This window comes from Limanda limanda, chromosome 12 (genome assembly GCF_963576545.1).
Source record: "Limanda limanda chromosome 12, fLimLim1.1, whole genome shotgun sequence".
Lineage (NCBI taxonomy): Eukaryota > Metazoa > Chordata > Actinopteri > Pleuronectiformes > Pleuronectidae > Limanda > Limanda limanda.
This window is the reverse complement of record NC_083647.1, coordinates 21,788,247-21,813,980: the sequence shown is the minus strand read 5'-3', so window position 1 is coordinate 21,813,980 and position 25,734 is coordinate 21,788,247. Positions and strand designations below refer to the sequence as shown.

The window sequence follows — 25,734 nt, the reverse complement described above, 5'->3', positions numbered from 1 at the left end:
ATATATACGATGACCTGACAACTGAAAACTAGCTGCGGAGGAAGATCATGTAATAAAGAGGAAATGACCAATAACTGCTTATGATCTTTTGACTGTTATTGTCCTCAGAGTAAGTAAAGTTTCACATTTCCTCAAATCCTCTCAAAACTTATTATATCACTGGAATATATACATTATGTGAGAATAAAGTTTTCTCTGGAGCTTGAAATGTTCCAGTTGGATATAAATGACACCTGAGTTTATCGTCATTATAAGATCATCTAAATGTTGTTGTTGTTTGTCATAATCTTGCGACAATGATTTTAAATTCATCATCATGTTTCACTAATTTATTAAAGTATAAAAGGTGATGTTACCAGATAGAATAGGGCTCAAGGGTTCAAGAGTCTATTGTGGCAGAGAAAATGTTAAACATTTGCATGTGTCATAGGTTTAAATGGATTAGGGAACATAGATTCAATTACACAAGGCAACACACACAAGTGCTGAATGGACTTTACATTTGTTCAACTAGAGCACCTTCTCATATTGTGTTTTCATAGAAAGAATCCAAAAGAGACTAATAGACAAAAGGAAAGAAAAATAAGACAAGTTTTAAAAAAGTTTAATCAAAATGTCCACATTTCGAACAGGAAGAGACTCGAGGACGACTTCTTCATGACTGTATTATGAATGAAAACACAGACACTCCAAATGTTTCCTCTAAATCAGAGCACGGCTTGTTTGCTGGTTTTTACTGGGAGTCGTCATCAAGCTGGCGTTTTCCATCGAGTTTCCAAGCAACAATATTCACTGCCAGGTCTGAACCTGACGATGAAGCACAAGAGAAAACACGTGAGTCGGTGCAAAGTACGAGAAGACATTTGCTTACGCTCAACGTCTGTGTTTGTCTTAACAAATGTCATGAAAATCCACGACAGGAACAGATGTAAGCAAATGAGCTGAGGGACGAGTGAATGAAGGGACGTGTGCACTCTACCTGTCGGTTAATATTTGTGGCTCTCGGCTCCTCCGTGGCCAAAACCTGAGAGAGGAAGAGAGTAAAGAAGAATTAAAGGTTTAAAGAGGAGATAAAAACAGCAGGAAATACACTCAAGGTCGCAAACTGGACAAAAAGTTCCAGGAGATAAACCCTGACGGCTGTTTACAGGTTTACAGTGTGTGTGTGTTTGTGTGTGTGTGTGTGATGCTATCAGGTGACAGTGCGTGCTTTGACTGAACCATTAACAGCCTCAGCACTATCACATACACAACATTATCCTCACACCAGGGAACAAAGGTGATCGAGCCTGAGTCACACTGCTCGGCTTTCCCAGTGGTGGGATGTAACAAAGTACTTTTACTTGTACTTCATATATCAGCAAATATCTTCAGATTTTATACTCAACTACATTTTTACAATGCAATGAGGATTGAATTGATCCATTGATACAAGAAACATCTAAAAATTGGAATAGGCCAAACTCTCCAAGTACTTTTACCTTTAGTACTTGAAGTGTTATGGTTGTGAACCTCTGACCTTTTTTGATCTTTTCAAAGATTTTCTGTTCTTTGGACTTTTTTATGTTTTAGGCGTTTACCTTGTTTTCCTTGTGTTTGGATTTCTTGATGTTTTCATTTATGCATTTCACTCATGCTTCTTAGCCGGAGACCTTCAACCTCTTTTATTTCATTCTTCTCTGACAATAACTATATTTACAAGCAAGTACTCACTCAAGTAGAAAAGTGCATATGCTACTTTCACTTTTACTTGAGAACATTTGTTTAGGTACATTTTTCAGCACTTTCTCAGTCGCTGTTTTTTTATTCCTGGTTTAACGTTCGTGGTGTTGAACAGATGAAGGGAGCAGCACTCACCACCGGGTCCGAACAGGCTGCTGTAGCAGGGGTTGTGGCAGTAAGGCTTTCCTTCACGCTGGAACAGAAGAATTCACAGAAATGTCAAAACATCTAAAGGAAGTGGTGTGATAACCTCAAAGATGTATTGGTCATAAAACATCTTCCTATACAAGAAAACCACTGCAACATGTATTTTAGTTGAGTATCTGCACACGTTATGAAATGAACACACACGGCTGTTAAATCAAGATATCTGCATTATTCCCTGAAAAGTGTGTTGAAGAGAAAAAAACGACCCTTAAATCCTTTTCCATAATTATTAGCCAATAATTCCAGATTAGTTATAAAACGTTACAGATTAGATGATTAGAAGATTAGAAGAGTCATAAATTAAAAACACGTTTGGGCTGCCAGGTTGTGGAAAGTCCTCCTCCAGCTTGACACTTTAGTATATTCTATCATATTCTATTATATCGTATTATTATTATGCTGACCCTTGACCCTTTAGTAAGGATTTAACAGACTTGTAGGTGTTTGTGTCTCCAGGTTTCTCACCGCTGCGTGTGAGCCCGATACCAGAGTCTTGGCGCACTTAGCACACTTCAGACAGGGCCGGTGCCAGTCCTTCCCCATGGACGTCACCTTCTCAGCTGCCAGACACAGAGAGAGAAAGAATTCAGACGTTAACAATCAGTTCACCACAATAGTTTCAGCTCCTGGTGCAGTGCATCCTGGCCCAATACCAGTTATAAACCAACCAGATGTACAGTTTACAGATCGGTTGGAGGACATTGTTTGGGTGTGGTGCTTGGACTCAGTGTCTCTGAAGAATCTGCCTCATAAACTCCGATAAAGACTCTTTTTATCTGCAGAGCTCATCACAAACACCCACCAGGAGGACAGTAAAAGAGGGGAAGAGCCTTTTACAGAAGGGCACAGAGAAGGTTTAGGACGACTTTTGAGAAGAGGGAACACTGCGAGCAAAGACAGGAAATGAAGCTGCTGAGGTCAGAGGGCGTAGCCTCCGAGAAGCAAGCGGAGGAAATGCTGCAAATAAAAGAAGTGGCGCAATTAACGAGCACAAAACGGGATCGACATCTGCAGATTTTGAGGGAGGACAGCGAATGTAAATACCTCCGGGACCATCGGGTCATCCCACCAGCCTGAACACATTCCCACAACATGAGAATATGACATGATGTTTCCTCCCTAAAAATAGCCTGATGGGGGCATGAGATTACACAACAGGGACAGTGCTGCCGGGTGGGGTCAGCCCCTGAGGCCAGCGCCACAAAAACATTTCAGAAAAATGCGGTCGGATATGGTAACGTCCAGTCCGACCCGAAATAATTACTGTACTTAACTTAAAAAAAAGCAAACCAGTGGACTGAACAAACACTGGCGCCCTGCCCGACCGAGCGGCGATGGAGTCTCACACAGAGTCCGTCCCCGGCCACGCCCGTGTTTTCCTCTTGACTGTACGTGGATCTGATAGAGCTTGATTTTGTTTGTTCAACCTGATAACGTGACATGGAATGAGGTGTGACAGAAGGACGAATAATCCGATCTGATCTCACTCCCGCTGCCCGGAGCGTTCTGGAGTCAGTCCAGTGAACACAAACACACACATCTGAATGGAAAAACAGACATTCACTTCATTCCATCCCCAAAACCCACTATTATACAACACTTAGTCTCGCTAGAAAATAGAGATTGACTGATATATTGGTGGACAGATAATATCGCCTGATATCAACCAGTGCAATGGCTGTTTTGAACCTGCCTGTCTGGAATGGGCTGTTTGTTTGGCCTGTGGTGATGCTGGTTTTAGATTTGTTTCTAAAACTGTTAAAGTGTCTCAGTCTGCAGGACCTGCTCTCGTTACAGTTCATCCAGCCGACAATTAACTGAGAGGAGCTGGTTGACAGGTTTTCTTCCCTCCGCACAGAACCAGTTTGGTTTCCTACCTCTGCCTCACAAGCTAACTGGCTCTCATTCGTTTAAGGTTAATGATCTTGCGGTTTTAAAGCAACAGAGACATTTAAGGTTCTTCGCTTCCGTGATCTCACGATCGGAAAAAAAAAGTAATTAGTTTTCCAGTAAGAGGGAAGCATTCTCTGGTTTTGGAGCTGGACCAGGTTCCTGCTGGAAGAAGCAGCAGTAGCCTGATTGTTTCCATCTGAAGGCAGATTAACATTTAGACGGATGAGTAGTAAACGAGAAGGAGAGACGAGGAGGAGGAGGAAGAGGAGGAGGAAGAGGAGGAGGAGGAGGAGGAGGAGGAGGGGGAGGAAGAGGAGGAAGACGAGGGGATTGAAGCAGTGAGTTGTTATTATCACAGACTGAAGCTGCTTTAGGACATGCACGGAGGTCCTGGACCGGGTTGTGTATGTGAGAATGCAAATGTCCGAGTCAGTTGCTCCGGACATTTTCCAGATCTCTTCCTCCCAGTTCACCAGTAACATGTCTGAATGGGTTCATGTGAGAAAACAGCAGGAACATTTCCAGAACATTCACAGCGTGCGAGTGGGTGTGTCGGTGATGTCGTAAACATGCGATGGAGGCAAATACAAATATCGCTGTTAAAGAAAACACCGGATTTACGAAGCGGAATGTAATACGTTGTGTCCAACCTCTTTCGTGTTCTACCCAATCCGGAAATGTTCCTGTTAGTCTGACCCAGGAAATCTCCTGCTGCAATTGTAAAAGCCAAACTCTTAAAATGTCCAGAACCCAATTCCCTGGACAAGATAAAATCTTTCTTTCAGATGCCTTTTGCCTCAGCCAGACTTTTGCATTTTTCCCTTCTCCTGTATGGAAAAAACAGAGATTGGCTTGTTTGTTCAGGCCAAAACAAATTGGTTTGCTTGTCTTGGCCTGAAGAGGAAGGTTCATCCACGAGAGGGGGAGAATGGAAGCAACGGCTCATCAGTCTCACAGTAAACTCGTCTGACTGACACTCCAAAGACCTGGCTCTGTATTTAGTTACTGTGCGTCTCTCTGGAGAAGACTCCCTCTCCTGCAGCTCTACACTGAACCGGAGACAATCTTGAAAATGGATTAAGACGTGAGTTAAATGGAGCCATCCCTCTCCTCCCAGAGCGGAGTAATTCATCCGCTCTTTGACCGTGGTCCTCGTGAGACGGAGGGAACCTGCCTCCTCCGCTCCATCCAGTCATTATTCATGCAGCTAATCAGTCATGGAGAAGGAGAATTTGATTCCTGCAGCGAGTGAAGCAACATCTGAGAGAAACTTTGCACAGGGCAGTGAACTTTTCAGGCTACTAACAGGAAAAGTGAAAAGATTGGATGCTGCAGAGGTGAAATATTTGACTTTACATCTAATTCAAGGCGACAGGTACTTTTCAGAGTAGTAGCGTCACCTCAAAATATTACATTATAAAAGTACAGTTCTGGTGTTAATCTATGATAATATGTGGTAGAAACATTAAGATAATTTACTACAATAAACAATGAAGTACCACAATGTAAATATATACAAATAAAAATCAAATTATTCAAATTTGAGTTGAGTCAAGTAAAGAACTAGAATCAGCATCGTTACTATTATAATTATAATTATAGCACAATTCTGAGGTACTTCTAACGAAGTATTTACATTTTCTGCTTCATTCTACCTGTGTCCACAAACGTATTACTACATTACATAAACTTTTATGCATCGTTGTATATGCATATACTCTAAATTAAGTACAATGTACATACAGTGAGTAAAGTTCACAGTAAATCAGTTAAAATTGATTCCAGCTCAACCAGCTGCAGCATTAAAGTATCTGTGCACCAATAATAATGAAGTTTGCTGATAACTCAGTATGTTTGTACTTGTGCATTATTAAGAATGTGGGTGCAGTAGTGTAATAGAGATGGAGTAAATTCTCTGCAACTTTCTTTGCAAAACTAAAATCAATAAAATACAAATATAAAACTTGAATTAGTTAGTTCTTAAAATACATACGTGTACTAGATATTTATATATATGTGCTTGCAGTCATGTGCTCGTCTTATTGTCACTATGGTGAAATCCAGCTTCCTGTTTCCTCATTTGCACAGAAAAAGACTCTTGTTCTCTTAAAAGTATACAACAACATCATTCTTACCGAAGTAAACTTCCTTCTGGCAGTTCGGGCACTTTGGCATCTTGTCAGCTGCGGATCTTCTGCAGACAAAGTGAAGAAGCTTCTCCTGCTGTGGACAAGTGACCTGTCGCAGCAGCTCTGAGCTGCAGATGCGCTCCCTCCGCTTCTTATAGCGCGAAACAGCTCCACCGCAACCAGAGGGGAGAGGCTTCTGTGTGTGTGTGTGTGTGTGTGTGTGTGTGTGTGTGTGTGTGTGTGTGGGTGTGTGTGTGTGTGTGTGTGTGTGTGTGTGTGCGTGTGTGTGTTGCACAAAACATCATGCCCCACTTAAACTAAAGAATGAGACCACTGCACTTTATTCGCCCTCTTTCTGTGGCATTTATATGACCACAAATGGATAAGTACGTTTTTAATTTACCATTAAACTGTGTGTATGTCAAATGTATCTAGATTGTAACCATTAAAGTGTGGGGTCAAGAGAAGTGATTAACATTTTAGAAAAACAAATCACATAACATATCAGGGCCGGGTCTAGACAGGCATGTATGAGGGGGCAGCCACAAATCTTGAGGGGGCATTGTCCTTTATTATATTATTATTATTATAAATTGGGATTTAGTGAGGGGGCACAACATTTATTTGAGGGGGCCAGGCCCCCTCTTGCCCCTGCCTAGACCCGGCCCTGTAACACATATGATATTATTTGATAATTCATTGATTTAATTAGTTGCTTTTCCACTAATTTCTTTTAAAATGCTTGGAAAACTACCAAATAAATATATAGAAGTTATTACTACTGTGAAGAAGAAGATAAAGAAGAAGAAGACGAAGACGAAGACGAAGACGAAGACGAAGACGAAGACGAAGATGAAGATGAAGAATGTACAAACATGTAAGAAATAATGATAATAATATATTGATATTATTCTTATTCTAAGGAGAAAGATATGAAAGATGTATATGAAAGAGAAATGAGATAAGAAAAGATGATCAAGGTATAAGATGATTTGAGCACTTAAACCTCACTGAATATCAATATTACATTATATATATATATATATATATAACTAATGTTCCAAAGAATAGTCTTCTCAGTGGTGTTTCATCACTGGGACTAAAGTGTAGAGTCTTCAGGCCAACGCCTGAAGACTCTGTGTCTTTTAATCACTGGGGTATATTTCATATGAAATGACTAATCATACAAACCATCAATTATTAATGCACCAAACAGAAGTCCTTTTATTTTTTTTAAAGTCATCAGGTCCAGTTTGCTCTCACACCTTCATGAGACAGAGTCAGAGTCAGAACAGGACTTTATGTAAAGGAGATGGTAGAGAGATGTTTGTTTGTGGTCAAACTGTTAAACTTTGTATGATAATTAATATCTGAATTCCTAATATAACAGTTCACATCTACCAAAGTCAAGTTGGTGAACCACTGAGTTCTGATCCTTCATTATTCACTCTCTGCTGTGACGTCAGTAGAGGAGCCTCCCTGCTGCTCCATCACAATCTGCTTGATATATGACTCCACCACTATTCACTGCTGAGGAGGAAGATAACCCACCCTGTGAATAATACAAGTCAAAGTCCCTCTACACACACACACACACACACACACACAAACACGAACACACAAACTCACACCTTTGTTTTGCTTCGTAGTCAGAGAGACACACCATCTTTAAATGTAGTTGTTTATTATATGTATACTGATGGTACTTGAGATGGATGAAAGTTATGGATAGATGTAAAATACCGTTCAAACAAATAACGTTTTGATTTAGATTTGTTCTTCTTTTATTCTCCTGTGAAGTTCTCTTGTATGTGGGTGTGACAAGTCAGATGATCTATCATGTTACAGTAGCAAAGGGGGAAGTAAAAACAGACACTTCAGCAAAAGTCATGAACGAGTTAAAACAGAATATAAACAAAAGAAAACGTCAAAGGAAATTTACCAAAATGAATTCTTCCTCTGCCCACATCCTGCACCAGGTTCTAATAAAACCAGTTGAGTCGTTTCTGCAGATTCCTGCCGACAGTCGTCGAACAGTCGGGAAAACAAAACCTTGCTCACATTGAAATGAATATAAACATTGAAACATTATCCACTTTTATAAAGTTGATTATGAATTAAAACTATGACGGTTTGCAGGTTGTGTTAAACAGACCAGTAGCTGCACAGCTGAGGAAACAGTGTGTCTCATGTGATTACACCACGTTGTGTGTCTGTTGTGACTTTGTCCTCAGTGTATATACGATCTATGGTGTAATCATTACACAGAGGCCACACCCAGCTGCAGAGCGACTTCTGATCCCATCCGAAGGCTTGGAGGTGTGTGTGTGTGCGTGTGTGTGTGTGTGTGTGTGTGTGTGTGTGTGTGTGTGTGTGCGTGTGTGTGTGTGTGTACATGTGTGTGCATGATGGGGTTTGTTGTTGGGTTGTTATTCTTACTTTTCTGTTGCGTCTACACATTCTGCGCCAACAGACACAACTTCAAAGCAAAGTATCTGAGCTCCGTTATCGTTGAGCGACTTCGAACGATATCAAACCCTCCGAGGATCCTTGTCACGACGCTGCCATGGCAACCAAACACAAACACACTGATGTTGTCAGGGTGACGACATCAGTGACCTTTAGTATTTTCCTATTGCCTGGTTGGGACGTTTTCAGGGCGATTTTTGATAAAAGTCTCCACCTTGCTCGTCTATACTCCATTAACCTTTGACTGAAGTTGTGTGAGGATAAACACACAATTTACCCCCCCCCCCATCCGTGACACACCTGCAGAGTGGAGGCACAGAGGGCTCGGGATGACCACAAACCCATTAACCTGACATGATGGCGTTCCAGTTGAACAGGAACAAAGTTGACAGCCATTGTTAACGAACCAGTTCATTATAACACATCACGCTGCGTTTCACATTTAATAACACCTCAGTCAAAAGTTGACAGACAGTAATTGGACTGTTGATTAATAGAGGGGCCATCTTGGGTTGCGAAGTCGGGGGTGGTGAGGTTCATTGAGCTTCAGAGATGAGATTCCATCTTGAGGGGACGTTCCAGTTGCAACTTCCGACTTCCGTGGGTCAGAAAACCGATGCACCTGCAGGGTTTGGTGAATAGTCGACTCCCTGAAGTCTTTTTAGAATGAGGAGTTTCCCTGGTTTCCATTAAATCAGGCAGGAGCTCTGCTGCTCTGCAGATGAATCAGCGAGCTCCTCTCCCAGGTCGCCGGCGGTCACGCTCCAGCAGCCTTCCCTCGGCCCCGGGGTCGACTGGGCTCTCGTCCAGCGTCTGTGGTCGATGTGCCACCGACTCGTCTCTGTAAGTGCCGAAGTAATCAGAGATCGGACCTCCTCCTGTGAACTAGACAAGACTAACGTGGAGCTTTCATGGTCTGCACCGCTAATCAAGGAGAGAGGATACAAGTCACATCCAGACGCTGTGTGCAATGTCGTTGAGAAGAAGCTTCAATTTACGGTTCGGTGCAGGTACAGCTTCTTCTCTGAGGACCGTGACGTCATGTTCCTCATGTTATTCTGGGACTTTGATGGAGATGAACACTGCTTTCAGAATGTTTTGACTCATTCAAGCTAAATCTAAGGTCGATAAACAAATAACTATAAAAGATTCAATCTTTTTTCCAACAGAATTTATGAGCATTTGAATCAGTGGGCATTTGATTTATGAGCATTTGAATTAGGCAGTTATGTTAATCAATCTACAATCTATATTTCTACATCAACAATGGACCAAGATGGACGACGCAACTACGCCTCCTCCTCTTCAGTAATGAAGCCAAAATATTCCCGATGTAAACTGGATTCTGCGCAGTAGGGACATATCAAATAATTAATAAAATCAAATCTTTAAAACCACAGTTGGACCTAAAATGACAGAAACCACCTTTGAGAAAAAATGTATTTGTATGTGCTTTGACTTTGCTAACATGGAGTTTTAGGACGTGTACTAGGATCAGTCAACAGGGGGCGATCAAGACACTTTGGCTTCAGTCTATGGTTTCAACTTTAGAAAACTTCCAACAAAGCTGCACATTCAGATCTTGTCGTTTTATTGGGGTTGGATTTGGCATTTTATAATCCAACTGAAAAGCTATGTCATCTCCTTCCTCTGGGAGAATAATCACACCAGTATTTCACATTCCGTTCACATCATCCAAACACATGGAGGCTGTGCTGTGACCTTTGACCTGTGATTTCATATGATCCAAACAGGCGGCGCTCAGCGTGACCCTTGGCTCAAAGCCACCAATCACAGAGGAGCTTCTGTATGAGCAGCTCGCAAAGTAAAGACTCACTTACAGGACGTCGCACATTTTGAAGCATGAAATCACAGAAGGAAAACAGTCGCTCGTCATCCAAGAGTAAAAAAAGATGTAATATGATGTTTGAATTCCATGTGCGTCAGATTATAAGGAGAATTAGACCGGCTTCTCGGTTTGCTCGAAGATTAATGGAAGAAAGTCTGAAAATTACTTGCAGAGCGACAAATTGAAACCAAATTTCCTGTCGTTAATCTGAAAATAACTCCTCGCTCTGCTTGTTCTAATCGTACCGATGCTTTCTGGGGTTTGCACAATTTATAGCAGCAGCACTGTAATTACCCGAGGTGACGGATCAGGGTCCACGCAGAGCAAACACTATCTGTTTGTAGGGACATCTGGATGTAAAGCAAGCCGGGTGTGGACCTTCCCTCCGTCAGATCTGTGAGACCCAGAGGAGGCTTCGAGGAGCCAGGAAGCAGCTCAGCCTGATGGAGGAGGACACATGTAGTCTGTCTCAATTCAGGACCTGCATCCTTCAGAGGCTGCATTGGAAGGTTGTCCCATCTTGAATGCTTCCGTCCATTTTTGAGCAACCAAGGCTCCAACGAGTGGATCGATTTATTGCAATTCGGTGACAAATGTTGTTTCGAAAAGCTAAAAAACTTTCATTTCGGTTCGGCCGCGGCCCACGTGGTTCATGTAGGACTTTACAGTTTTCACATATTTTGAAACACAGACAAGTTCCATGTTACATTTACGTGCACTATACACAGTATGAATGTATAATCTAAGAATTCAACCCGTTCATGGCTTTATGACAGTGGTTCTTGACCTGGGTTCGATCGAACCCCAGGGGTTCGGTGAGTCACTCTCAGGGGTTCGGCAGGGGTCAGGACACACACAGTATAGCCCGGTTCACACTAGCAATGTCAGGCCGTTTTTGTCGGCCGTCAAAAAATTGGCTCCCCACAATTTGGCAGCACACAATTTTGCTTCGCCTGTCAGATTACAAATACTTAGTTGCTTAGTAAAAATGTGTTACACAAAATAAAATCAGCCCACTCGTATTATTCGTGACGTCACGCTCCGCTTGGCCGTCATTGGCTGCAGATGATCACGCCACATTGCTTAGGTTTGATATCTGTGCTGAGGGGAACTTGGTGCGCTCAGTAGTCGACTTGTGGCTGTTGTGATTGAACGTCATTCAGCAGAGCCAGCTTCAACAGCAACTCTTCAGAACAACAACGCTCTCAACGTTTTGGTCTCACCAAATCGTACCATACCCCCATATTGCTAAGAAAGCCCTTGAGATACTCACACCGTTTGTTACAACGTATCTTTGCGGGCAATCCTTTTCAAGGATGGTAGACATAAAAATTAAGAAAAGGAACAGACTTTTGCGAAAATTATATGAGAGTGGCACTTGCCAAGGTCAAGACACGCATTTCTGAACTTGTATCTGAAAGGCAGAAGTCACATTGATTTGCAGTAAATATTCATTGAGTTATGTTTTTGTTGTTTTTCATGGTTGTTTTTGTTCTTTGAACACAGTGATTTTGTGTGCAACTGATGCATGGTTCATTTTGTGCACTAACAAAATATATACCTATGTTTTGAAGAAATCATATTGAATTTTCCAATTACGAAGGGTTCGGTGAATGCACTGATTAAGCTTGCAGGGTTCAGTACCTCAAATAAGGTTAAGAACCACTGCTTTATGAACTTCGCAACTTATAGTTTTTGCTTAAAAAAACTTTGTTAAGTTAATTCACGAAGTTTCCCTCAATACTTTTAGTTCATCTTTTAACTTACGGTTGCAAAACACGAGATCTGCAGCTCAGCTCTGCTGTTGTTTTGCTCTAAATATAAACCACCAGCAGTTAATGGTCTGTGGTTATTTAGCACTTTTCTAGTTGACTGGATCAAACCGCCGACCTTTTGCTCGGCGGTCGACACGCTCGACCTCCTGCAGCGACTTCAAACAGCTCTGATCCAGTGTGAAGACAGCCAACAGTGAATCTGTTATCAGTGAGATGGAATGACAGTGGATTACATGCTGTGTTATTACGTGTGAATCCCTCGTGCACGTGGAGGCAGCGTGACAGTGACAGGTTCAGCCGCTGAACTGAAGTATAGGGTGTGAAAATACAGGGCGAAGGTATTCTTAACATAATACACATCTTAAAGACTTACAACTAAGATGCTCTGTTCGTGTCTATTGTGAAATATGTCAATGGCTTTGTTGATTGAAAGGTGCAGGAGAACTGAATCTGCCCTGACAAGCCTTCTCCTGATCAGCCGTGTGAAGAGAGGAGGGAGGAGAAAAACCTTCTCTCATGATCCTGGGTCCAGGTTCTGTCTCCTTTTCTTTCCCTGGATTCAAACATGTCACCTCATTATTCCAGCTCCGCTCTGCAAGACAGGTTCAAGCCCTGTTTAAGCCTGATGCCTTTCAGCTGTGGCCCTTCAATCAAAACAAACATGCACATGCACACTCTTACAACAATGCATGTGCAAACACGGTGAGCCGGGGTAAGTGCAGGTCGAGCATGTGGAGCTGCATGGGAAATGTCAGGGCAGCGAGGTTCAAACTGGGCACCATCAGGATAGAACCACGCCTGTAGACGGATTTTAATGATAAAAAAACAAAAAGGATCCCATGAAAAGCAGTCAGATCTGGCCGGAGCTCAAGTATTCAGCAGGAAAAAGAAAAGGTCAAACAAATAAACACTGCGCTATACGCTGCAATATCCTTGGCAACTGGAGGTTGTTTGTTGTGTTGTATCTGCTGCCATAGCAACAGGGAGTTCCTTAATAACAGGAAATGAAGAGGCAGCATTTCTCTGAGGACACGGTGCGATCATTTCCTTTTAAAGACGTGCGAAAAAATGTCTCTCTCCAGTCACCTGCACCCGACGTACAGAACAAACAGCACAAAGCTTTAACAAGTTTTAACAATAACTTATTTGAACATGTATAAGCAGCATTTCCACATTGAACGAGAGACATCAAATACAACAATGTGAAAAAGTTAAAATGATCAAATAAAATTGGGGTTACAAGAAGGCCATTGTGTGCATGTAACTTTGAAACAAAAGTAAGCTCAGACGTAATAAAGGAAATAATCCAGATTACAAAATTCAAAGGTACCTGATTTAAATAATGAGTTTTTCAAGTTGTCCTATGGGTGAATCTTTAAAAACTCACTGGCAATTCACCAATCACATACAAATGTACAAGATTAGACACATAGAAGTATATTAAGATGTGACATTTTTAGATTTAGCTCTGTAATTAATTCTTTAACTAAATACAAGTGGTAAATCTGCAGCCTGTAATGTATTTGTGACATTTTAAAGAGGAACAGTAGGACAGGGTCAGTGAAGAGTGAACGTATAAAAAACACCAAATCCAGACTGAACCCAGACTCTGAATCTAATTTATCAGGTTATATCATCAGTTCATTTAAACTCAGTAAATAGGATAAATCTGTGAATTAAAAGTTGGGATGTGAACTCAAATTAAAACCAGAAACCTTCTGCTCGGACAAATCAGATCATGCTTTTACTCTGGAGTGACTGTCTAGAACCAACATCTGGTTTAACCACTGCAGCTTTTCACCCTCAGTTTCCCCCGGAGCCTCATTCGCAGCCTGAAGATTTGTTGCTCATACGAGTCTGTTCATTAAACTCTAACCTGCTTCACGTGCTTTCATTTCTGACTGAGAGAGAAACATCATATTTCAACGTTAACAACGCGAGTCTCTGTTCTCTCAGCTGTGTTCAGGTCTCTCTCACACAGTGAGGGTTTCTGGGTAATATGACGTCCTTGTGCTTGGGGTCAACATACTTAAATATACTGTACTAACAGATCTCCACCTGTCTAGAGACAGATCAGCCGGTCGCTCAAATACTCCAAACCCGTTTCTTTCCTCACTTCGAGCCTCAGTTTTACAGTAAAACCTTGTATTTCCTGTGAAAAGCAGCTTTTCTGGAACTTATTATCTGAATGAATGTAACCAGCACAAAGGAATTCTGGATCGAATTAGGGGCATTTTGTTCTCAAAAGGCATGACTCCAATTTTCCACAATCATACAATTACTTTATATAAAACGGTGCCGAGGTTCAAGGCGGGATAATATGTCGAGTAATAGCAGCAGAGATCAGCTTAGGCTGATTAAGACCCACATGTTTTAATGGGTTTTAATGGTTTTCCTGATTTCACGTCACTGATTCTAAGTGTTTCCTGATGAATTCTCCAGACAGCTGTTTAAACACAACCTATTTTACATGTTTTTTCTGCTTTTATCCCTTATTTCCTAATCATAAAAAATATTAAGCTCTTAAAGCTGCACAAATCAATGCGTTTTTATTATCAATAGTGAAAATCGATTACACTCTCAGCTTATTATCTTTTTTTCCATCCTCGATCTCATTAGATGTTTTCAGACATGAATTCCGGAAAATGTCAAAAAAATTGGGTCTGCACATTGCACGAGTTCAGAGACAGAAGATATTTGTTCTGTAGCAGTTTCACGTTTATTCTATTTCAAAAAATGGAAAATTACGCACAGTGGCTGCAGGACAACTTTAGATCACATACACACACGTCTTCACGTCACTTCCTGGTGTGTCATCACTCGTTCAGATATTCTCAGGATATTTTGGGGTCCGGCGTGGAAAAAGTTCCAGAAAATGTCGTGAGCAGCTGACTCGGACGTTTACCTTCTCACATACAACCTCTCGGGAAGATTTCTTGAAACTGTTTGAGTTCAGTGAATGTTTGAAAACCACTGGATTGAGAAAACCAGTACACGACCTGCTACTGGACATAAAGGAGCATGTAGCAAAGAGCCAAATATTACATCAGTAGAAGGTGGAGACCAAAAACAGAGCTAAGAGGAGCATCAACATTTTAACTTACATGTAGGAGATGGATAAAACCTCGGCTCCAGACCAATATTAAAGCAGTTAGGTATCTTCTGAATGTTTAAATTTGAACTGATAATACATCAGTAAAGTAGTTTGAACTTCTTTCATTGGACCCATGAAGCCAAAAGCCACTCCCCCCCCCCCCCCCACCCAAGCTTTTCTCCTCTGCCTGTGTTTGTGATTGTAATTCAATGCTGTGGTTTCACCTTACATGAATGAACGAATAAAAATAGGCGGCTGGACTATGTGTAACACTGCTGGTTAAATATTGACACTATGTTTGACAATCCCGTCTTTGTTCTCTGACCTCTGCCCCTCCCACTGCCGCCAGTCAGTGAAGGGTTTCTCTTCCCTGCAGTTCTGAAGCTGGAAGAGTCTCTTTCCTATCTGTACTTCCACAGCCTGCTCTTTCATTTTTGTTCCTCTTGTCGATGCTTCACCTTAAAGCCCGGCCCCCCCCATCTCACATAGCTGCTGCTCGCATGCAACCCTGCTCTGCTCCAACCAGTTTGTCTGCACCCAGGTGCTACACAAACGTTCCACATGCTGCAACCTTTGTTAAGGCTCCGGCTGATTCTGCCCGCTCGTAAAACTCCAGCCCTCAAATTTCTGCGGCGGGCGTCTGAATCCAGAACGGCCTCCAAAGTAAACTGTGTCCTCGTCGTAGATCAACCCGAAGGTGTCAAATAGCTCGTGACCGCGGAGACATCGTTTAGCACCAGTTGACAGAGTCACGGTTGTTCACGACTTCCACTCCGGTGACTCCGAGCTTCTCAAACACGCGAAGGCTTCTACTCATTAGGGCCAAATTGTGACTGCGATACCAAATCAAGTTGCTTTATTACAGCACCACTAGGGCACGCAGGGGTTATTCATATTTTTGGAAGATAAATGACAACACATTAGAGCAAACGTGGGACTTTAAGTCGCTAGTTCTAGACTCATTTGTCAGTTTTTAGGACCCGGGGGGGTCTCGTCTCACCTCATTGCAGACTTGGCTCGCAGTCGGAACAATTAAAGTCTCAAAGTATTTCCCTCAACAGCTTTTTAAGGTTCTCAGTAGATGGACAAATGTTTCACTGCATCACCAACTTGGACTTGGAGAAAAACAAGTAACAAATTCTACGTCTGCGTTTGAGGCTAAACTTCAGATTCTCTTGAGAATGGATGAATTATTTTGCGTTCTGCCACAACGACCTCAAAAACCAAGACCAAGACAAAAGGACAGAAGATGCTGCACCTTTAGTTGCTATAGTTACTTTCACACTGTTTTGGTCCAAAGGAAACTATGTATCTCCAAGTTGGTGTAGTTTATTTTTTCTGATCAAATTTAAAATCAATGTGGAATAAGAAGGAAAATGCTGAAGCTGAAAACATCATTTTAAGAATTGCGATTATTTTATTATGATGACTATAAGAATCTTTTTTCCCTTCTAAGTGACAGAAATAGAGTTTCCATAGCAACGATCTTGTGTGTTTGGTCCACACATTAAAGTCGGCTGCTTGTCGTCAAGTTTATTCCAGCACTAAGTGGATAAAACTTACATTCGAGTGGCAGCTGGAGAGAGTTTATTTCACTGTAATAACCACAAACACTTCTGTAAATGTAGCAGGTTTCCACAGCAGGTTTGTAAAGTGCTCGAGCAGAAATCCACCGATCCAGCCGCTCACCTCATCCACCGACTCAAACGGAGCCATTTACATCACACTGCAGTTTTCTCTTTGATTTTATTTTTTCGTGGTCGACTTCAACTTAAGTCCAGAGTGCTGCAGTTAGCAATCACCGACCAGAACTGCTTTGGATGTTTATTTTTATCCCGTAAATGCCACAGAAATCCCACTTCAGATCAATCACTGAACTAATGATTCATGGGAGTTTCCTTGTAAGTCTCGCTATAGTAACCAGTGACGCACTGTAAAACTTTAACCGGGCTCACTTCACGGTCGATCAATAATTGAGGTTATGATGATGAAAAAGACAGTTTTATAACTTCTGAACTTAATAAAGTTGCAGAAATGTAGTTTACATTACAGCGACAGGACGTGTTTACAACGATCGGGATAAAAGTTGACATCGTGAACTTTCCCACGAGTCACTTTTAGACTATTAGTGACTTTTATTGGGAAAATGATCAGTGCACAATTTTCTCTCTGCAACTGGAGAGTTCACCGAGTCGACGGGAAAAAAAAACAGACCTCATGATATTTATGCCTCGTCGCTGCCGGAAAATCAATCAGCCTTTTCCTTCGGACAGAATCGGTGAATGCCAGTGAACGTCAGACTGCAGTCAGAGAGACATTAATAATCCAGGGTGCATGTCTGTTTGTAGCCGGGATTGGCCTCAGTCCATCAGAGACCCTCAAAGGATGCACAAGTCTGTTTGTGTTCTTCCACAGAGTTGGTTCAGAAATATCATCTGTTGACAGCTGCTGAATGTCGGAGGCATTTGACTTTCCAGATGTGAGGTCAGTTTTGCATTGTGCGGTCCGAGATTTGTTTCTTTGTCCTCCGTGCACCTTCTGTGGTGTTTGTCATGTAACTGTAATCCTGATAACATGCACAACAATTTATGGAAACTACCCCCAGCACACCAGAGCCTGATGTTTCCTGCAAGGCTCGACTGCACATGTGCACTGCTGAGGTTTTGCTCCAGTAACACAAGTCCAGTTCACCCAGTAGAACACAGTTTCATGTCTTTGAGGGAAAACAAGAGTTGAATCAACTCAATGGTTAGAAATAAGTTAAGAACACTAGTTTAACATAAGTAAATGTAGGTATTATGTCGTTCACTTTACATAAGAAGACAGTATTAGTCTTGTATCCCAGTGTCATGATCCAATCCTTAACCATTTCCCCTTTTGTGAAGCTAAAAATAACGAGATGACACTGTAAATTCTCTGCAAAGAAAGTTTTTATGACTCATTTATGCAGGTGTGAACGTGCACGTACAGGCACACAGACTAAAGAGTAAAGGATTAGTTCTTGCAAGTGAGAGAGACAGAACTGGAATTCATGTCACCTGCGAGTCCGTGTTCAACTCCAGCTGAAACGATGACGTCTGTGTGGATGGTGAAATCTTTGTGGGCAATGCAGCCCTGGAGCAATTAACAGATCTCAGCTCAAACGTTTGGTTCAGTATTTAACTGAGGCAGGACAACTTAGAGCATGGCGGACCACTACAGCACAGAATGATGGGATGTCTTAACATAGTGAGATTGGGCACTGGGCTTGTCGGAGATCACACAGCTTCCCTCCAGTTTTGACCATTCTACACTTCAGAAACCCAAAGCTTTTCAACCTTGTGAATATCCTGCTTCTTCTCCTGCATCATATAAGACGTGCAAATGTATAACAAGACGATTATAGGTTGAACTTATCATCTTTGTTCATCACAAACCCTCTGAGAGATGTTTTCCTAAACACTGCAGCGTGCACTGTGACCACATTCCTTCCTGTTGGATGCAAGCGAAAGAATCCGGTGGTTTTTCCTTGATAAAATTTCTCCTTGGACCAAATCAAATATAAGCTCTTGTGGCGGGGGGATTTTTGAGCCACATTTCTGCCAACCCTGCCGAGCCCGTCCAACCACAGACGCAGAGCAATCAGGCTCTAATAACATGTTATTTCTATGAGAGGTTTTAATCTGCAGACAGGTTTGGATCGGGAGTTGTGTCACGATCATTTTGAACTCTAATATCCGCTTGAAGATTTCTTTTAGCGTTCAAGACTCTCTCCAAATCATACAGAAAGTGACAGATGTTAGAAATAACCTGGAATGCGGCTTGTCTGAGAAACCAGCGTCTCCATGGTTACCGGCTCCCAACAACACAAACAGGCCTCGATTCCCTCGCCAGGCGGATGAAAGGCAGACGCAGAGAAACTGTTTTCCCAAGTGTCGGCCTCCTGAGGGTCCCTGTGGTGGGTTTTTTTCACAATGTGGGAACATTGAGGAATTCTGTGAAATAATGTGCGAGCAACAGCTGGGGTCTTTGCAGGCGACGTGGGTGCAGAGCTGAGATCCTGGAGAGATTTGCTCTGGTTCAGGTTCCATTTGCTGTCTCGTGTCTGCAGTTGGACAGACGTAACGTGTAAATGTAAAACAGCAGACATGTGTGTGTATATGATCTAAAGTTGTCCTGCAGCCACTGTGCGTAATTTTCCATATTTTGAAATAGAATAAAACAGCATTTCAACTTGAATCCAAACAGATGTAACGACCTCTAACTTCATTTTGACTTTCCCCTCCAGTGTGTGTGTGTCCCGTTTGAGCGCTCGTCAACATCTGCATCTCGTCCCTCCCTGTCATTCTCCTCTCTCTCTCTATCGTCTCTTCTCGTTGACATTCCACTCATCGCTCATCCTCCTCCACAAGTGACTACAAACTGCTCGCTGCGCCCCTCCTGCGCTTGTTTCCCATCACGGTCTGGCAGCGTGCACACTGGGCCCATTGTGCACAGACACTTTGCCAATTTCCGTGGATGCTCAGCGATGAGGGAAGCTGCTGTGACCTCAGCGGGCGCGGCCCTGGACGCAGACACAAGCTCTCACAGACGGACCCGTCGCTGCATGAACGGAGGACATGTAAACCCATCGTGTGTTCAGACACTACCAGAAAAACCAGAATTCATCTCATCAGCAGCTAAACGATTGTCTCCTGGTCTGTGCAGTGGAGGAGAAACCGTTTCTTATGGAGGCTTGTGTGCACAGTGGCTCCGGGCCCGGGGGGGGTTAGGTCATTGTTTTTAAATCTGAGCTCAATTAGAGATATGAATGAGATGCGTTTAGTCACGACTGCTGCTGCTGCGTTCAATCATGCATTCTTCAGGGTTACTCACACGGGATGGACAGCTTTTATTTCATGGAAACAGACAACAGACAACATACAAAGATAAACAATGCGTCTCCACTTCCTCCCACTACTTAGAAATTAAGCCAAAATATCCTGGATTCGAACGCAGCCATCTTGGGCAAATGACGCCCTCAAGAAAAAGAGGGAGATGGAGCTGGGGGATCAAGGTCCCGCCCATTCACAAGCTCGACCAATCATGAGTCAGTGTCAGCCGTTAATTATGATTTTTTTATTATTGCATCAAAAACGAAATAAGAGCAAACTTGGCTGGAAAACTGAAAAACTACAAAAGAAAAATAGAAAATCATCTTTACTTGTGATTTTTGACTCTTTGTGTCCCATCTGCTAACATGGAGGAGGCAGACTTTATGACGTGTACTGCAGCCAGCCACCAGGGGGCGATCAAGATGCTTTGGCTTCACTTTTGGCTCCACGTCATGTCTTCTGTATTTATTTACAGCCCATGCCCTGAACTCAACACTGACAGATTTGGAGCAGTCGTGGTTAATCACAAATTCTCCCTCTAGCTCAGTTTTGGTCTCCTCCATCTCCCTAGGGAAACATCTGGCTCCGCAGCTGCCAACTTCTCCACAGCGTCCCCGTCCAGTCGTCCCATTTCTCTGTCTGGAGCTCGCTGCTGAGGAGGAGGAGATGAACGGTGGGTTTTAAGAGCTCTGTCCTGATGAATGAAGTGATATTCCCTCCACTTCTCTTTTTAATGAACATGTCATATAAGGATGACTCACTGATGGATTCCAGTGCAGCAGCCCACCTACGATCTCTGGGCTCAATCCCACCAGAACTTTCTGTGCTGTCTCTCCTCTGCTTCAGCACCGCCTCGGCTTTCCAATCCGCTTTACAGAATTAGAAAGAGAAAGGTCTAGAACCTGAATGGACTGCCAACTTTCCTTTTAACAACAGGCCAACAGAGGCCACTGAATTTTCCATATTAATTCCGAGTGCTCTTTTATTCTGAGCACAATTCCTCTGTGGCGCAGACGTTCAGTAACTCTCTATTGTAAATCCTGCAGGTATGCATTGTGATTTGCAGAATGCTGCACAGGAGGAAACCTGCAGTAATGAGCTGAATAACAGGAAAAAGTGGCAAAGGGAGAAAAGCCTGAGGAGCGGCGTGATGGGGGCGAACCCGCTGTTCCAAGTGATCGGTTCAGCAGCTGCTTCCTGTCTGAAGGGTGTGGCCGAGCATTGTGTAACCGATCGGATATTTTCAGAAGTGAGAGTGGGCAGCTCACGTGGCTTCAGAGCTTCTCTCTGTGGATCAGATGCTGCAGAAGGAGCCGGAGGGTCGAGAGACGAAGCTTCAGGCAGAGACGAGATGAAACGAGAGCTTCAAACGCTTCCATCTGATTCCAGGAGCGACTCCAGCCTGCATGTTTTAAAGGTTGTTCGATATCTCAACAAGGCCCTGAGGTCATGTTTTCAAATGTGATGCAAATATTTAGTTTAACTCAAAGATGAACTGATTCGATTTATGATCAAAGGTCAAAGGTCAAGTTCGATGTGGCCACACAAAGCACATTTTGAATTGTGAACCCGACATCTCAGGAACGCCTCGAGGGAATTTCTTAGAATTTTGTACAAACTTTCACTTGGACTTTAAGATGAACTGATTTGATTTTGGTGGTCAAAGGTCTAAGGTCAAGGTCACAGTGATCTCATGTTCTTGTGAGCATGGTGTATCAGGAACACTCATAGGGAATTTCATTGCATCTCAAGAACTTGGAAGTCAAATCTTGCAAATCCTTTGAAATTTTGCACGTATTCACATTGACTGGAATGGATGAACTGAATCGATTTTACCCCAAAGGTCTTATTATATTTTAATGGTCAAGGGTCAAAGGTCACGTTGGCCTCCTATGTCTGCACTGGTGGGTTAGGTAAACAGCCACCAGGGAGGTAACTGCAGTTTTCTTAAGTTTTTATATTCTTGCCATATTTATCTGCCCTTTGTTTATTCTGTGTCCTAACTCATCTATATGACATGTTCTGGCTTCGTCGACCGTCTCTGAGCCAAAAAACACTTCTTATCCTCCCTGACTTTGCCACAAGCCGGTTGTTACCGATATCTGTGCAGAGGGGAGCTCCCTTTACAAAAGCATGATAAAAGCCCCTTCACTGTGGGCTGGGCCGGCCCTGAGGGAGCGGTGGGAGAGAGAAACGCAGAGGATCCAGAGAGCAGGAGACAGGAGGGAGGAGGGAGGGTCCTGGCGTCAGGCCCGGACGCTCGCAGCTCGCCAGGGTTTCATGTCTGATGTCGAAACAGCAGCAGACGACCCACCTGAGTGATTCCTCATGTTGGGCACCATGAGAGAGAGTCTGGGCCGTCGGGGTAACAAGGAGGTTCTGGGGTTCTGCCTTTGTTTTTAAATATGCTGCATGATATCCTCCTTACATTGTAAATACAGATCCATTTGGCTGTGTGGGTTTCAAACGGGCCTGAGCAGCCTGAGGGAGGATGTTGTGAGCAGAGGGAGGAGGAGGAGGCTGAAGGGCTGTTCTGTTATTAAACCCTCACACCTGCCCCTCTCTCTCCTCTCACTGACTCGCTCGAGATAATCACCACACGGGACAAGTAAGGAGTGTCTTCAGCGAGACGAAATGGAAAACCATCGGGGCATTGGAAGGATGTGGGATTGTCACCGTGAAGAGGAGCAGGACAGAGCTGATAAAGCCCCTGACGCCTTCCACTAACACACAGGATCCGATTGAACTTTACTGGGAGAACAGGTCGAGCTCCCATGGGAACCATCAGTCAGATGTCACTGCTGAACCAGTCTGGATCGAGGTGCTATTGGAAAAAACATCAAAATCATAACTCCCACGCAAAGTTTCCCTTCGATTATCAAGTCTATATTATCACCGGGCAGATTATTCAAATCTAATTATCACGAAGGCGCCTCGATAATTCATTCAGCGCTCGGGAACATGAGCCACACTCGATGCCTTTGTTGTTTTTTAAATTGTTGATCGAGAAAATATCAGCTGCTTTTTTAGAAGAGATGAGATCCTGCAGAATATTTCCTCTCTTCCTCAGATCTTTCTTTCCGTTGAGAGACGTGTCTGCGCTGCTCCAAAAGTCAAACGTTGTTGTCTTAATTCAATTTCTATCTCTGCACCTGTCGGGATTAAAAAAATATCAGGATCTAAATCTGCTTGACGGTCGATGTTGGCTTGTGTTGTCAGGCTGCTGTCAACAACCCTCTCCTCCACCCCATTTGAATTTCACACCTTTGAATATTGTCCACATTGCTTGTATTTTTGGTTCGAACATGCAAATCTTTTCCACTGCTAAACTGTAAAGTTCATTATGTACTGGGTCTGTGGTGGTTCCTCTTCGGCCTCCAGGAAAGACCCACAAGCTGGTTCTGCTGCAGTTTGACTTAATGGTACAAAAACTGTGCCTCGCATGAATATTTGTGACTTTCCTCAGTGTTTTAAACTGAATTTCCTTTGGGTTTTTGACATTTGAAGACGTTACCTCCGTCTCTGGGGAAACTGGAGCACATTTTACACAACTTTTGACATTTTGAAGTTGAATCAATAGTGAAAACAATATGATTTTAAGCCCTTTATACAGAAAGTTTAAAATTGACAAAGGCAGGAAAGGACCGTTTTGCATTCAGCATAGAAACTTGAAGCAAAGCCGACCTGACTGAAGCTGTGAACTCTGTAAGCCTGGGGCCCACTCGTCCTGCAGGTGGGGACGATCTGTGCTCTCTGTTAAGTCCTGTGTGTCTAATTTTATCTGCGACAGATGGTTTCATTCGGCGGCCTCCATCACAAGGCCGCCGTCAGTCAGAGGTGTGTGTGTGTCTGTCGTCACCGGACTGAGAACAATAACGACTCCGCATGTAGGCGGCTGGCAAGGCTCCACATGATGGCATCAGTTTGGTATCCAGGCAAACACAGAACAACGGCACAAAGACGTCTCCAACGGGCGTTATCGAAAGTGGTGATTCATATTTTTTAGTTTTGTGACTGAAATAATGACACAGTGTGCAGCCGTGCAGCCCCTGTGTGTGTGTGTGTGTGTGTGTGTGTGTGTGTGTGTGTGTGTGTGTGTGTGTGTGTGTGTGTGTGTGTGTGTGTGTGTGTGTGTGTGTGTGTGTGTGAGCGGTAATGCTACTGCACCTGTAGTGGAGTGAAACTGTCACAAAAAGTGATGTAAGACTGAAACCATGCAGCGGTGGGAAGTGTCAGAGCTGTCAATCATCATGTTTGAACAGGAAGCAGAACAGAGAAGTCGTGTCAATTCTTGTGAGCTGAGGACGTCATATTCTGCAATTTACAAGGTAACGTGAAGATTGTGTTTAATTTATAGAATTCCAGTGACTTTATTCCCACGCGAGAAAATGAAAATAAAAGTTATTTAACATGCAGGCACACAATTCAACTAATAGACCACACTTCAATGTTTGTGCTGCAGAGGGGTGGAGCTTTACCAAAAGAAGAACCCATTTAATGTTGGTGCCAATCTGGATCAGTGGGCACATCCAGGAAAAAGTTTCCCACAACATTGACAGAAGATGTTTTTCAACATTTCTGTTATTTTCTAAGAGAATATTTCATGAATCTTGAGGATAAAAACGAAAAAACCCAGATCCAATTAATTTAAATGGGGTTTTATATAGTTTTAAAGAAAATAGGCAAACACAACAGATACACAAAATATGGTAATATAATAAAAATCATTAGAGTAAAAAGTTGTCCCCTCCAACCAGGTCCCCGGCCCCTAAAGGACAAATCCATCCTCAAGGGTCATTAAAGGTGACGAAGCCTCTTTAACCGGTTTCCTTCGCTCCTTGAACTCGAGCAGTCGACAACTCAAGGTTTACGATGTCATTTCAAATTAAAACCTTTAATATCCAACAACAGGTTTATAACATACTATTATAGCTGTAAACCTTGAGTGGATGCTGTGGTATAAACACAAAGAATGACAATATCATAAAACACAGCTGTAATAAAAATGGAACATGTCTTCAGGGGATTTCTTTATGGCTCCACACACCTCAGTGTGTTTATGAAGCATTTACTGAATGTTTTATTTAAGATACTCTTTATAACCTGAACTGAGAAACCTGATGTGTCTGTGTTGCGTCGTAAATCTCAGTGTGTAACTGGTCTGACCTGCGAGCGACCCACTTAACCCAGTGATTCATTCAGGGGGAAAGTTGCTGAGCGCTCGCTCTGCTGCTGCGATGACATTAAAGACTCGCTGCTTTAAATATTCACTTTAGTGCAATGACACAATCGTTTCCTCTGGTTTTACTGGAGGCCTCCGAGTAACAAGAGTCTATAACTGCTTTCAACAGAGTTTAAAGTTGCTCATATATTGTAGGTAAGACTGAGTGAACACAGGCCCAGAGCTTTTGGGAATAGACGCTTAACCTTCATTATAGCTCTGTTGATGCTGAGTTGGTTGTAGTTCAATGTTAAAACGTTTTATTGTAGCACATTCCCAGATTTTTACCTTATTCCAGTTTTTAGCGCTAGTTCCAGGCTCAGAATTTTGCTTTTTTGGCTTTTATTGGTTTTGAGAAGTGCTGTATAAATATGAATATGATTAAATCGTTCTCAATCCTGTCAGATGCATCCACTGCCCTCACAGAACGGAGAACATGTAAACTCATCATGTGTTCAGACACTACCAGAGAAAACAGAATTTATCCCATCAGCAGCTAAACCTTTGTCTCCTTGTCTCTGC

General features: G+C 42.8%; 1 protein-coding gene across 1 annotated transcript; it reads right to left on the bottom strand.

Annotated features, from left to right (window-relative positions):
• Positions 1 to 588: 588 nt before the first annotated feature.
• crip1 (cysteine-rich protein 1) lies at positions 589 to 6,098 on the bottom strand. The gene is made up of 5 exons (XM_061082763.1): positions 5,958 to 6,098; positions 2,395 to 2,489; positions 1,858 to 1,915; positions 980 to 1,024; positions 589 to 807 (listed from the first exon to the last, which is right to left on the bottom strand). Exons 1-4 carry the CDS (start codon positions 5,995 to 5,997, stop codon positions 987 to 989), a joined length of 231 nt encoding a protein of 76 aa, XP_060938746.1. The 5' UTR covers positions 5,998 to 6,098; the 3' UTR covers positions 589 to 807; positions 980 to 986.
• Positions 6,099 to 25,734: the final 19,636 nt, after the last annotated feature.